At 40.1% G+C, this 14,519-nt stretch overlaps 1 protein-coding gene across 1 annotated transcript in view; it reads left to right on the top strand.

The window, feature by feature from the left end:
* LOC109910791 (ankyrin repeat and SOCS box protein 15) overlaps positions 1–3,529 on the top strand; it is a 38,703-nt gene extending 35,174 nt beyond the window's left edge. Inside the window, exon 11 of the mRNA XM_048607574.1 lies at positions 3,200–3,529. Within this exon, the coding sequence (XP_048463531.1) occupies positions 3,200–3,375 (176 nt within the window). The 3' untranslated portion in view covers positions 3,376–3,529. The remainder of the gene's footprint in view (positions 1–3,199) is intronic.
* The last annotated feature ends 10,990 nt before the right edge of the window (positions 3,530–14,519 follow it).

Genomic DNA, 14,519 nt, shown 5'->3' with positions numbered 1-14,519 from the left:
ACACCTAGTTTTCACAAAACAGATGTTTTTTCCAGAGTGCAACATTCTTCAAGTCTGATTTTGACTGAAACAGTAGTTTACTCTGACTCACTTCTTATGAACAGCAGCAAACATGAGATTTCTCACAGCCATGCTGATATGCATTTATTCTCCACTTGCCATGATGCATCTAATTCCAACACTCAAAAAGCTTTACACCACCCAGGACAAACCAGCCTGCTTGATTACCACCCCAGCCACCACCTTCAACATTCACTGCCTTTACCAGCAATGTACTGTGGCAGCAGTGTGTACCATCTACACGGTGCCCTGCAAAAATTCACTAAGGCTTTTTCCTCAGCAACTTTCAATGCTGTGACCTTTACCAGCTAGAAGGACAAGAGTAGCAGATGCATGGGAACGCCACTGTTTGCAAGTTTCCTTTTCATGCACCATCCTGAATTGGAATGACATTGCTTCACTGTTACAGCATCAAAGTCCTTGCTTAACAGCACTTTGGGTATCCCAATCCCCCAGGGTCTACAGCAGTTCAAGAAGGCAGCTCACCATCATCTTATCCAGGGAAAATAGGACGGGCCATAGATTTTGGCCTTGCCCACTTCCCAGTTTGGAATAATTTTTTTTTTAATTATTTGAAAGGAAAACCAAAAATTAAATTGTTATTTTTAAGATACTGAGTTTTGACAACCATGGTAAGATGGAGTTCTGGACTGAGCCAGGGCCCACTATCACAAGGAAGGAGAGGAGAGTAAAGAGCTAGAGAAGGAAAGCAGTCTCTTGCTTTTGCCTAATCATGGGGCAGAAGAATTGTGAGGCAACATTGTGGAATAGTTCTTTGCTCTGAGTTTGTAAACCACCCTGCCAAAATGACCACCCAGCTCCATGGTCATTAACGTGGCCAACCCACTTAGAGGTCCTAGCTGTGATCTGATATGCTGCCTGCAACTTTCAGAGAAGTGCTACTGGAGCACTTCAGAATCAAATGTCGCAGGCAGCTTGCAATTTGCTGCCTAACATTGACAATTTCTAATTTGTTAAAGCAGAACCTGGACTGTGTACATTTAGATGTCCGTGCACAGCTCTGTTCACTGGCCTTTGACTGGCAGCAAAATATTTGCATTGTTTCTCATATAGGTGGTCATGATAGTGTAGCAGGCCAATATTAAATAAAACCCCACAGTATTTGTCAGTTTGTACACAGCTCTAATGGTCAAGATCTGGCCAAATATTTTCAGGGTGTCTCACTCGCAGGACCCAGTTGTCACCTTCTCAGAAGCTTGCTACGTGTTCAATAGACTTTGCATCAGCACAAAGCCAGGTTGATGGCATCAGACCTGGAGCATATCTGTGCCATCAAACAATGTAATTAGAGTTTCAGTATTGAAGGGAAATTTGAGGAAAGAATCTTACAAAGATGACCTGCAATTGTCTGCCCCCCTGTACAAGCCTGGGGAGGTTAGAATTAAAGCAAGATACCTTCTACATTCCCACAATCTATGCTAATATAGTAATGTTTATGTTCCTTTTCTTCCATTGAAATGACGCATTATCACAGGATCATAAAAATTTAGGTTAATATTCTATTCAAGAAATATAGTATATTTAAGGGGGAAAAATGACTGCTGTTTGAAAGCCCTGAAATTTTCCAAACACAGACACTGGCAGTAAAGTTGTAATATAGAGATGTTTAAAACTTACACTAAACCTCTTTTTAAAATGACCAGTTCACAGTTATCATGCATATTGCTTTCCATTGGTCCTTTTTGCATGTTTTTTTTAAATTGAAATGGTACCTAATAATATATTACAAAATCCTGCTCAGCTGAAGATATTTAACAGACAGTTCAAGTTTATAAAAATCTCTGCTGGTATTATTTCAGCTTATTCATATGTTGGGCTCTTTAACTCTTCCAGGATACTTTTTTCCCCAAGTCTTAAAAGATGTAGGACAAGTTAGAATAATTCTAAAATTAAATATAAGAGATGTAGGTCAGAGATCTGAAGAAATAGATCTTTTTGTATATAGTGTGAGGCTGTAGAGTCCACTACCAGATCTTATGACTGAAGCAGAGACCAGCTTAAGATTTAATTTACAGTTAACTGAAGGAAAGTGGATAATGGGATGTGATGATAGTGGAGTTCTTGGAATTAGGACGGGAGCTAATCTGGACTGATTGAGCCAAACAGCCCATTTCTGTCGTGTTTCTGTGTAATCCAGATAATTTCTGTTGATATAATTAGGAGTCAGTGGTTAAACAAAATGGTTCAGAGTTAAAATTATTCACTCTTTGCAACAAGGCATTGATGACCAGTATCTGTGTTCTCTCTGGAGGTACAAGCTACCATTTGTGTCAAGCTGAGAATACTATTAGTCTACAGGAACTATTAATCTTCACATAGCATACATCCACTCGATGTCAGTGACACACTGCTCAGGTGCTTATTCCAACAATCTAGTGATGACATTTCAAAGACACTAGCACAGCAGGAATTGAATATAAGATTAACATTACATCAGAAATACCTTTGCCATTAATGTATTTTTAAATTGTATTGTGGTGCAATGGTAGCATCCGAACATCTGGTCCAGGAGCTGTAGGTTTAAAAACCATGCTCCCATTTTAGAACATAGAACATTACAGCGCAGTACAGGCCCTTCGGCCCTCGATGTTGCGCCGACCTGTGAAACCAATCTGAAACCCATCTAACCTAAACTATTCCATTATCATCCATATGTTTATCCAATGACCATTTAAATGCCCTTAAAGTGGGCGAGTCTACTATTTTTGCAGGCAGGGCATTCCACGCCCTTACTACTCTCTGAGTAAAGAACCTACCTCTGACATCTGTCCAATATCTATCACCCCTCAATTTAAAGCTATGCATTTTGCATTACTTTGCCTACAAATGTAGACCAATTCAATGGAAGTTGATGGCCCAACCTTTAGAAATGAGGGCAGCAGAAAAGGCAGAGAGAATGATATTCTTTAACAAAGCCAAGAATCCATTAGCCTGTCCTGAATTTGATTTCAAAGTTATGCAACACATGAATATATTGCTACCTTGCTGACTGCAACACTGTGAGCTCAGATTTTCGACTATACTTTTGGACTCTCAGTGGTACTATTTAACTAATTGAGGCCTAGTTAAAATTCACTAATTGGAAAATAATGTTGGAAAAACTTTGATTTTCTTGCAGAAAACCCTCGTTGTTTGAAGCATTTGTGTCGACTGAAAATACGCAAACACGTGGGGCAAAGACGACTGCAAAACCGAGCATGTTTAGCATTGCTTCCTCTGCCTCCAGTACTGCTGGAATATATCCTATATAAGGAATATGACCTATATGGAAGAGGACTTGACTTGCAGTATTAGAAATGCAAACTGCAATCATTTGTGTGTTGGTGACGGTATTGTACAGTGCCAAAGATTGTACTTGTTTTTGACTTTAAGAAAGCATTTGGCATGATACAAATGGTTTACCAACTGCAGTAACGAATGTATTTCATTTTTCTGAATAAGCCAGCACAGAGCAACAAACGATATCCCCTCAGCTTTAAGTGTTGAAAGACTGCTGATTGGACTGCTTTGCAATTAAAATATTTGCAATTCACACAAGGCTGAAAATACAGGCCTTTCCAAATGCAAAATTTGCCACACCTAATGTTTTTTTTTAAACAGTGACTCATGCATGCCCAACAGTGAAACCTCCACTAGTATTTTTCCAGTATTAAATGTTAATGAGATGTCAGAGCTAAACTTGAACCTACATAATAAAAATAACTCTGTCAGACAGAATCCTTTCATTTGGTGAAAGCTTTTGCTGCATGTTTTTTATTCTGATACCATTTTCAAAGTTAGCTTTATGTGTGACCACTCAAATGCTAAAATTGACCCTTCCATTTCTATTCCTCCAGTTTTTTTCCATACTTTTGCAGAAGACAATACCACTGGTGCTGTAATACACTCCTATTGGTGATTGTTGCCCTCTGATATCTTGTCTAGTGTGTGAACTCTGACATTAGCTAGTGGCAGACTACTTACCAAGGATGTAGAGCACATCTTCACCAGACATCCACGGTAAGCACTGTATACTCCAAGATAACAAGCAAAACTCAAAGTGAAGAGAGTTAGCTTGCATTCATATGGACTGGCTAAAGAGTAATATGGAATGTGAAATATAACTTGGGTCTCTCTGCAAGCTCCTGTATGAATCTATTCTGGTATTAGTGTGTGATTGGTACCAAAAGTAGTAACTGCTCTTCAGGAGTACCTCATTGTCGTAAGGCATTTTGGGAATACCCTGTGGTAATGAAAGGCACTACTATCTATAAATAGTGCATTTTTTGGCTGTATATGCAGCAAGGCCTTATTGATATTCAGTTACTGATATTGGTGAGCCAGTTTATATTAAATGATCCATATTTAAATGCCAGTTCCCTCTGCTTGATATAGAAAAACAAGATGCACCGATCCATGCTGGCAAGAGGGTTGATATTTGACAGATACCCCTCCAGCCAAGAATAGACAAGCCTCACCCATGGATGGATAAAAATTCAAACTGGTACAGAAGCCAAATGCTCAGCCAATGTGGTCACTAGGATGCTGTACTGAAACTATATCTTGTGGTTCATTCATTCAACAGGTCTCCTAATAGCAATATACTCCCAACAAATCACTCCTCACTTTGCCATTTGTGTCAAGCTGAGAATACTATTAGTCTACAGGAACTATTAATCTTCACATACCATACATCCACAAACTTTTATGAACATTTAGAAAAGTAAGATTTGTCTTTCTAAGAACTGTTTCTCATTTAAAGAGCGTTTCTTTTCTTAAATGTTATGTTATGCGAAGAATGCTATTACAATCTTGCTTCATAATTCTGTGTAAGTACATCTTACTGATTGTGGTCAAGAAGAAAATGTAGAAAAATAAATTATTTATTTTGTGCTAAAAGATCTATATTTGCTTATTTCTACAGTTTTGACATTACCAATTATTTTACTTTTCTGGATTGTTAGTTCTAACATTGAGTGGGCTAATGTGTTGATTTGCCTGTGCTGTTCTACCCATTTCCGTTTGAAAACAGGACATTGTAAAGAATAACTAACTTGCCAGCTCCTTTCATGCCTGCATCAGCATTTCAATAGATTGTAATTTAAAGCAGATTGTAAACAAGTCCATTTACAAAATATCTGAAGACAAACACTTAACAAAACAATTGTTTTCCATCAAATTGACTAATCTTTTAAACTGTGTGGTGCCCTTCAGGTGGAATTCATGGGTGTATTACTGACATTAAGTCCCAAAGTACAATTGCTAACTCTATTTTGGATAGGGAGTGAGTTACAGCACATAATTTCCTCCATTCACTGAACGTTATGACTCACTCTGTAAAAAATGTAATGTTTAAGATCAGATCTGTGTTGGATTTAATTGTTGTGTTAAGAAGTATATCTTATTGTTCAGTTATTTTCATGACACAGTTAGGTTCAATATTTTGAACTAAGGGCTTTGTGTAAATTATCCTACAACATGATATATTTGGCACAGTACAAAATGGGTGAATTTCATCTGGATTTCTCTGATGGGAATTTAGCAGAAATGCCATTCGATCACATGTGCAGGACTTTCTTTTCCATTAGGATCTATGTGAAGGCATCTCATTCTTCCTCTATGTTAATTATGTCCCTCCGGTTGAAGGTCCAATATGATATCGGTATCAAGTTAAATTTAGAGTCTGATTAGTCTTTGTTTCTGAACTAAAAGGTTGAGTGAGGAAACAATTATTTATTACATCTTCAGATTTTCCAGCTGTCTCATCACAGGATTACATATGTTGTATGGCACAGAAAAGAGACATTCGGCCCAACCAGATACTGGTTCAATCTGCGCTCAAGCCTCATGCATCATCTAAATCTATCATTGTAGCCCTCTCTTTCCTTCAACGTTTGTACTCATCTGACTTCCCTGTACATATATCTTTGCTGTTCACTTTTACCACTCCCTGTGGTAGAAAGTTGCATATTTTCACTATTCTTTGATGTAAAGAAGTTTCTTCTGAATTCCTTATTGGATATCCTACATTGATGGCCTTTGGTGATGTTCTATTCTACAAGAGGGAACATTTGCACTGTGTCCAATTCTAAAAATCTTTCATAACTGTAGAACCTATGCATGTTTTAAATGCCCTGAAGCTTTTATCACTTAACTTGCTTGGTTGATTATATAAAACACATTATTTTGTGGCTTTAAAAACAGCTCAGGCTGTTCTAAAGCCTGATTCCTTATTTTCATAGTCTACCTGTGAACACAGTGTCACTCAATAAATGCCAATGAAATATTTCAAAACTATGACCCTACTCTCTGGCAGAAAGCTAGGTAAGGGAACTTAATTGGGTCAAAATTTAGAATCCCAATCATGGGATGAACTTCTGCAGTTAGTTTCTCCAAAGTTTAAACTTCTTGACTGCATGCATCAGGGCGCCCTTTTGTATGCAGCCTGAACACTCATTAAAAGGCCAGTTTGACAAAATTGTGTTCCCTTACCCAATTAAGTTCTGTGTGAGCAAACAGTACAAATATCCAAATATCTGAATGTCTGAAAGACACTTCTGGCACGTCAGACTCCTCTCTGGGCTTTGGAAAGAGTAGCTGCTGCTTTGTATTCCTTGAGGGGCATTAGGGGCATTCACCTATGCTACAACATGATTGGCATTGGTGACAGGAGTCTAAATCACACGTGGTTTGCAGGATGACTAAAGAAGGGAGGCTGGGAGTGTCATAGACTTAGGACTGGCAGGTGGGCTGGCTGAAGCAGAAGGTCTGCCTGTGACTAAGGGTGGAAATCTCCCTGTCCAAGGCAGCTTGTCTAACCAGTGAAGGGTTCAAGGGTCAGAATGTTTAGCTGCTGGCATTCACTCCAAGAACCCAAATGATGTTCCTAGCTTCCAAGGAATGAATAGCAACCTTTAAATATGGTGCCAGGCCCTTTGGGCCCATGAGTTAGCAGCAGAATGGCTGACTGCCCCCCATACAGACTCATAATTTGCTGTTTTACCCATGCAAGTAAAGTTAATCAGATGAACTGTGCAACTATATTAACATAGAATATAAAATGGAAGATTCTGCCCTGTTTTATTGACAACAGTGTTAAAAGCTCAGATTAAAACTGACTGCATATGCTTGTTGTATCTTTACAGCTCTGGATAATACCCAGGATACTGGCATATACACACGACAGTAACACATATGCTATCCTTTTCTGATTTAAGCTCTACTTAAATCGTGGTGGGAGGATGGGGCAGGGAGAGTCTGGCTGTGCAATAAACTTGTGAAATTAATCATTCTATGATTATTTCTAACCCTCAGTAAGATCTGATTTCAAAAGGGACAATATGATCAATGTAACTAAGGAAGGAATTTACCTATTTTCAGTTAAAGGGTTTTGCTGAGTGAGATTCATGGCACCTAATATACCTCATGGCTCATGGTGCGTTTCTTCACGCAAACTTCCACTCTTCATTTTGTTAAATGTGCAACCAGGCTCTTTGCCAGCCTTCTCATGGAATCACGCACACAGGGTAGCTATAAGCGCTTGCCACTTGCAACATCTTTGAAACCCAGTTGTCATCACTTCAGATGCTGCATTGCAGGAATTGGCCATCACTCTGTGCGGCTCAACCGTTATCACTGAGAATATGACTCAGAATGGAAAGCTCATACAGTGTTTGTAGACAGGGACCTAGAGGTGCTGTTGGAGGGAAGTCCTTCTCACTGTTGCAGGAGGTTATGCCACCAAACACAACCAGGCAACAAGGTCAGTGATATTCTGCACTGTGTAATGTAGGTGCCAACATCTTCTCGATACTACCCCACACTCATAGCATTATACTCACTCTAACTCTGTCACTGAACACACAAATCACCAAGGCTATTGGATTGCAAATCTCACTATTGCATGCAAAATGTCCACTTCATGGTTTACACCATCTCACCGTCCCAAATCTTCCCTAGCCTCGAGACTTGCTATTTACTCACTGGCAACACTTCACCATCTCTCCTGTTCCCCCACCTCACTAACTGTCTTTTCATTCATTTCCATCTTACCCAATCCCTCCCGTTACCTCTTTGCAGTCTGAAGAAGTCAAGACATGTGCTGTACTGGCCAACTAACATAATATCCACAATAGTGCAGTGCTGGGAATGATTATCAAGCTAAGCAAACTAGATAGCTGCTGATGACACAAGACATCTGAGACAGAACATGTATGAAGTTGGGAGTAGACATGTTTCCTGTTACAGAAACTGTATTCAGTTATTCTGATTACCAGGAGATGGACCAGTTGAATTCAACAATTGCCTGAAGATACAATTAAGCCATTGTGGCATTGCCAACATTATGATGAGCAATGATAGCTCTCAGTTCTTTAGTGAAGAATTCACCACTTCATAAAGGTTTAGGAAATCCAACACCATTCAGGTAGCACAGTGGCTCAGTGGTTAGCACTGCTGCCTCGCAGCACCAGGGACCCGGGTTTGATTCCACCCTCAGGCGACTGTCTGCATGGGTTTCCTCCGGGTGCTCTGGTTTCCTTCCACAGCCCATAGATGTGCAGGTTAGGTGGACTGGCCATGCTGAATTGCTCATAGTGTCCAGGATGCAGGCTAGGTGGACGAGCCATGGGAAAGATGGGGGGATGGGTATGGATGGGATTCTCTTTGGAAGGTATGTATGGACTTGATGGGCCAAATGGCCTGCTTCCACACTGTAGGGATTCTATGTGATCTCCACACTATCATCAAAGTGGAAAGCCAAGTTTTTAGTGGAAAATGCAAAAGAACTCAAAAAAATCAAGCAAATCCAGCAATGGGCAATCGTTATTGCCAAAGTACACCACTAAAGACATGGAGAGAGTTCAGTAAAAAAGACTAATGTCATTTGTGAAATAAATGGTGGATTTATGTATATATAAAATTTATATAAAATATCATCTATTGCAGGTTTTGGGGTTCCAGTTTTTGATTAGTAACTCGTGGGTTGCCTGTGAGTCTAGTTAACTTGTAAGTATTTTTATAGCCATGGTTACTTCTTTTAAAATGGTTTTAGAGGCCTGGCTTTAGAATTAATGGGTTTGTGTGTACCACTAATGAATTCCTTTTTGTTTATCTTAGATTGTTTTGTTACCCAGCAAGATAAATAATGGGGCTTCAAGGTTTGTTAGAGATTTTTGAAAACACCTATAGTTTAGAGAGAGATGGTAGGAGGGTCCAGAAGAAGGGTCCAGACCCGAAACGTCAGCTTTCCTGCTCCTCAGATGCTGCTTGGCCTGCTGTGTTCATCCAGCTCTACACCTTTTTATCTATAGTTTAGAGAGGTAGTCTTTTTGTTTCAGTTTCACTTAGTTATTGGAATAGAATGGCTGTGTAGACCAGTGCTCCTGAATCAGGGAGGATATAGTGAGGTAGACAAACAGGAGACTGGAAGAACTCAGCAAGCCTGGCAGCATCTGGAGGAAGGCAGAAGTCAATGTTTCGGGCATTACCCTTCTTCAGGAGGGGACCCACAAACGTTTATTTATTGATAGAGTTGCCAAGGTGCTGAATAAAATAGAAAGAGAATGTACTGGAAATACTCAGCAGGTCAAGCAGCATCTGTGGAGAGAGAAACAGAATTTGCTGGCAACGATTGACTTGAAATGTTAACCCTGTTTCTCTCTCAGGTGCTGCCACACCTGCAGAGTACAGCGAGCTCCTCCTCCATTCCCAACACCAGATTCTGTCCCCATGGCACCTTCCCATACAATCACTGAAGTTGTAACTCCCGCCTGATAACCACCTCCCATCCAAGGACCCAGACACACCTTCCAAGTGAAACAATGATTTACCTTTACTTCACTCAATCTAGTCTATTGTATTCGCTGTTCACAATATGGTCTCCTTTACATAAAAAATGTAAGAACTGCGGATGCTGTAAATCAGAAAGTAAAAGAGAAATTTCTGGAAAAGCTCAGCAGGCCTGGCAGCCTCTACGGAGAGAAATCAGAGTTAACGTTTCGGGTCCAGTAACCATTCTGAGGAAGGCTGAGCTTTCCCAACAATTTCTGTTTTTGTTTATGGTCTCCTCTACACTGGGGAGATGATACGCAGGCTGGGTGACCGCTTTGCAAAACACGTACATTCTGTCTGCAAGAATGACCCCAAGCTTCCCGTTCCCTGCCATTTTAACACACCACTGTGTCCCACACCACCATTTCTGTTGCAGGCCTGCTGCAATGCTCCAGCAAGCTTCAGTACAAGCTCAACGAACAACATCTCATTTTCCACTTCGGACCCTGCAGCCTCTGGGGCTCAACATTGAGTTCAATAACTTTAGGGCCTGATTCCATCCTTCCATGTTTTTTACTCACCCCACACCCAGTCATGTTATGACATGGGTAGCTTTTAGCACAGTCACCCATTCCCATGTACTCCTAGGCCCATTATCACATGACATAGTTCACAAATTGTGAAATCTCTGGATTAGTAGCTAAAAGTAACAGCTTACAGCAGCTGATGGGAGGCAAAAACTGATTTTCTTTAGCTTCGGGTATTACCCTGTAGAGAGAGAGAAAGAGAGAAACACACATACATACAAACCTCCTTCCCTTAGAGAGGTCCAAAGATTTCTCCCTTGCCATTCACACCCACAAGCTGTTCAAATACTTAGGAACCAATCAGAGAGTTGTCGTCAGGCTGATAAACTTTGGCATCCACAACTGGTCACAAATGTCCAAATCTACTTGTTGTGACCTGAATCTCACTTTATACGTATCCCCTGAGGAGGCTGTACTATCTGTTTACACCTTTCTCCACTGCTTCCAGTGTAAACACAACGTTCTTGCTTTTTAAAACCATAGCAATTACTTCCTCAGTCCTTTTCTTAATCCAGTCTACAATCAAAGTTAAAGTATAAGAAAAAGATATAATATTTACAATTGCTTTTAGTTTCTCTTCTTGCCTTAGGTCAACTTACTTTTATATTACTTCATTCTCCTCAGTAACTGTCACCAGATCTGATTTATTCCACCTGGGTTCTAATTGAAATTCCAACCTTCATATTTCAGATGCATCCACAGTTACAAATAGCTCCTGGACTTTCAGCATTTTTCAAACTGCTGTTCAAGCTGCATGCTGAAATCAACACACAGTGCTACGCACAGATACATACACATTCTCAGCCTCTGTCTTCATCAGCGCCAACTCACTCTAGCTCACTGCTGTCCTAATCCAGAGTTCCATTTCATCCTTCATCTCACTCAATGTTTAACAAAAGAATATTTTTCTTCTTCTTTGGTATGAAAGATCTCATATTTCAATAAATCACAGGCACCAACTTCCCTTGATCCTTCTTCCCCTTCAGTTTTCTCTGGCACCATCCCTTTTTCAAAGCACATGCCTTGCCATGTCTACCTATTATTTGAATGTTTATTATGTTTGACTCTTAAAATTAAACTGAACAAAGATTGGCTTCAATACGATCCTTCACCAGCTGTCTTCCAAGAATGGAACAATTTGCCCCTCTCTGATCATAAGTGGTCACTCCTGAGAAAAGCTTCTACATCAAAACCTCAAAGAATATTGAGTTTGGCACAATGCTGAGTTCTTCCTGGGCCATTGTCTCTGTGCAGTTAATGCTTCGGTTACCACTGCAGATATTGTATTTGTGATTCTTGGATGATGTCTAATAAGAACATAAGAACTAGGAGCAGGAGTAGGCCATCCGGCCCCTCGAGCCTGCCCCGCCATTTAATAAGATCATGGCTGATCTTTTTGAGACTCAGCTCCACTTACCCGCCCACTCACCATAACCCTTAATTCCTTTACTGGTCAAAAATTTATCTAGCCTTGCCTTAAAAACATTCAGTGAGGTAGCTTCAACCACTTCACTGGGCAGGGAATTCCACAGATTCACAACCCTTTGGGTGAAGAAGTTCCTCCTGACCTCATCCTACATCTGCTTCCCTTTATTTTGAGGCTATGCCCCCTAGTCCTAGTTTCACCTGCTAGCGGAAACAACCTCCCTGCCTCCACCTTATCTATTCCCTTCATAATCTTATATGTTTCTATAAGATCTCCCCTCATTCTTCTGAATTCCAATGAGTATAATCCCAGCCTACTCAGTCTCTCCTCATAATCCAACGCTCTCAATAGTCCTTAGGAATACTGATAAACAAAATGTAAATGCTATATATGTTACTTTTAATTCTTAAATGATCTAACCTTCTAAATTTCAACCTAAGTATAAATTCAGGTATTATAAACTTAAACCTTCAACATTTCTGCATGCAATTTTTGAGAGTTTTTATGATATTCTGTTTTTTATTATGTTATTAATAATATTTGTTGGAGTCCAGAAATCTGTGTTTTAAATTCACTCATGGGATGTGGGCATCACTCGGTAGGCCTGTATTTATCGCTGGTCCCTAGTTGGCATTGAGGGTGGTGAGCTGCCATCTGGAACTGCTGCAGGTAGACCCACTATGCCATTGGGAAGGGAATTCCTTGATTTTGATCCAGCAACACAGAAGGATTTTCCCGATTCCCAAACCTGACTCCAGGTTTGCTAGGGCTCTTTGATGCCATACTCAATCAGATTCTGCTTTGATGTCAAAGGCAGGCACTCTCACTTCCCATCTTATGTTCAGCTCTTTTGTCCATTTTTGCACCAAGATTATACTGAGGTCAGGACACGAGTAGATCTGGTAGAACCTAACCTGGGCATCGGTGAACATCTTACTATTGAACAAATGACCCTTGATAGGACTGTTAATGATGCATTCCATCACTTTATCAAGAGTAGATTAAAAGGTGGTAATTGACTGATTTGCATTTGTCCTTCTTTTTGTGTACAGGACAGATTTTGGCAATTGTTCACATTGTTAGACAGATGCCAGTTTTGTAGCCATACTGGAACAGCTTGGAGAGGGTATAACAAGTTCTGGAGCACTTGCTGGAATGTTGTCAAGGTTCACAGCCTTTGCAATATCCAGTGCTTTCTTGATATCATGTGGAGGGAATTGAATTGGCTAACGGTTGGCATCTGTGATGCCAGAGACCTCATGAGAAGTGTTCCATCATCTGCTGGGAGATTTTGTGTACACCACGTGTACATCAAACACATTGACTTACAGTTCTGGAAAACACCGCTGGACACAGAGCTCAGAAGTCTGCACAACAGCAGGAAACATTACAGGGAACATAGCTCAGGAGGAGGCCGAGATTGATTGTCCACTCAGCTGTTCTGAGTGAAGATTAAGGGGAGGTGGTTGTGTAATAGGATATCATTGGACTAACAATCCAGAACCCCAGGCTAATGCTCTGGGAACATGAGTTTGAATACCACCAAGGCTAATGGTGAAATTTGAATTCAATATAAGTTAGCCTAAAGCAACCATGTAACCATTGTCAATTGTTGTAAAAACCCATCTCGTTCACTAATGTCCTTAAGGGGAGGAAACCTGCCTTCCTTACCTGGTCTGGCATACATGTGACTCCAGGTCCACAGCAAAATAGATGACATATAACAGCCCTCTGGTAATTAGGGATGTTCAATAAATGCTGGTTTTAACAATGATATCCATATTCCATGACTTTTTTAAAAGTACTTCAGTCTTATCTGTTGTTTTGGGATTTCCCCTTCATTGAGAATGGGTATATTTGTATAGCTGCCTGCTCCAGTGATTTGCTCAATTGTGCACTACTATTCACGCTGTGGAAGGGCTACAGAGAGAACAGATGTGATCCATTGATGTGGGATCACTTAGCTCTGTCTATCACAGGATCCCTACACTGGAATTACTCCTATGTTGTAGTTCCACTAGGTTGACTCCTCATTTTTAGGTATGCCTAGTGCTTCTATTGGCATGCTGATTTGCACTCTCCATTGGCTGGTAGAGGACAATACTGGAGCCAATTTTCACTTAGTCTTATATTTACTTACAGAGTGATAAATCACAAATATACACCTCCTAAATGAACGAATCTGTAGTTTCTAAATAAAATCGAAAGAACTGCGGATGCCGTAAATCAGAAACAAAACAGAAATTGCTGGAAAAGCTCAGCAGGTTGGGCAGCATCTGTGAAGAGAAATCAGAGTTAACCTTTTAGGTCTAGTGACCCTACCTCTGTTCTGAGGAATGGTCACCGGACCCGAAATGTTCACTCTGATTTTTCTTTGCAAATGCTGCCGGACCTGCTGAGCTTTTCCAGCAATTTCTGTTTTTGAATCTGTAGTTTCAGTCAGTGTCTCTTTATAAAATTTGTGCTTGAATGTCCTTCACCCACATATAATTAAACACAATTGATATGCATCCATTATTTCAAATAGTTTGACCACTGTATTAAAATAAATTGATATTTACAAAAAAAAATATGCATTAAGCTTTGTACATAAACAATATTAATATAAGCCCTTGTATTTTCATCCAAGTGGGTTATTCATTCGGCTCACAGCTAATGTTTAGCTTTCAAAAGTG

The sequence above is a fragment of the Rhincodon typus genome, chromosome 18 (assembly GCF_021869965.1).
Source record: "Rhincodon typus isolate 14 chromosome 18, sRhiTyp1.1, whole genome shotgun sequence".
In the NCBI taxonomy this organism is placed as follows: Eukaryota; Metazoa; Chordata; class Chondrichthyes; order Orectolobiformes; family Rhincodontidae; genus Rhincodon; species Rhincodon typus.
Note: the sequence above shows the minus strand (reverse complement) of the source record. Positions and strands in the feature narration are given on the sequence as shown.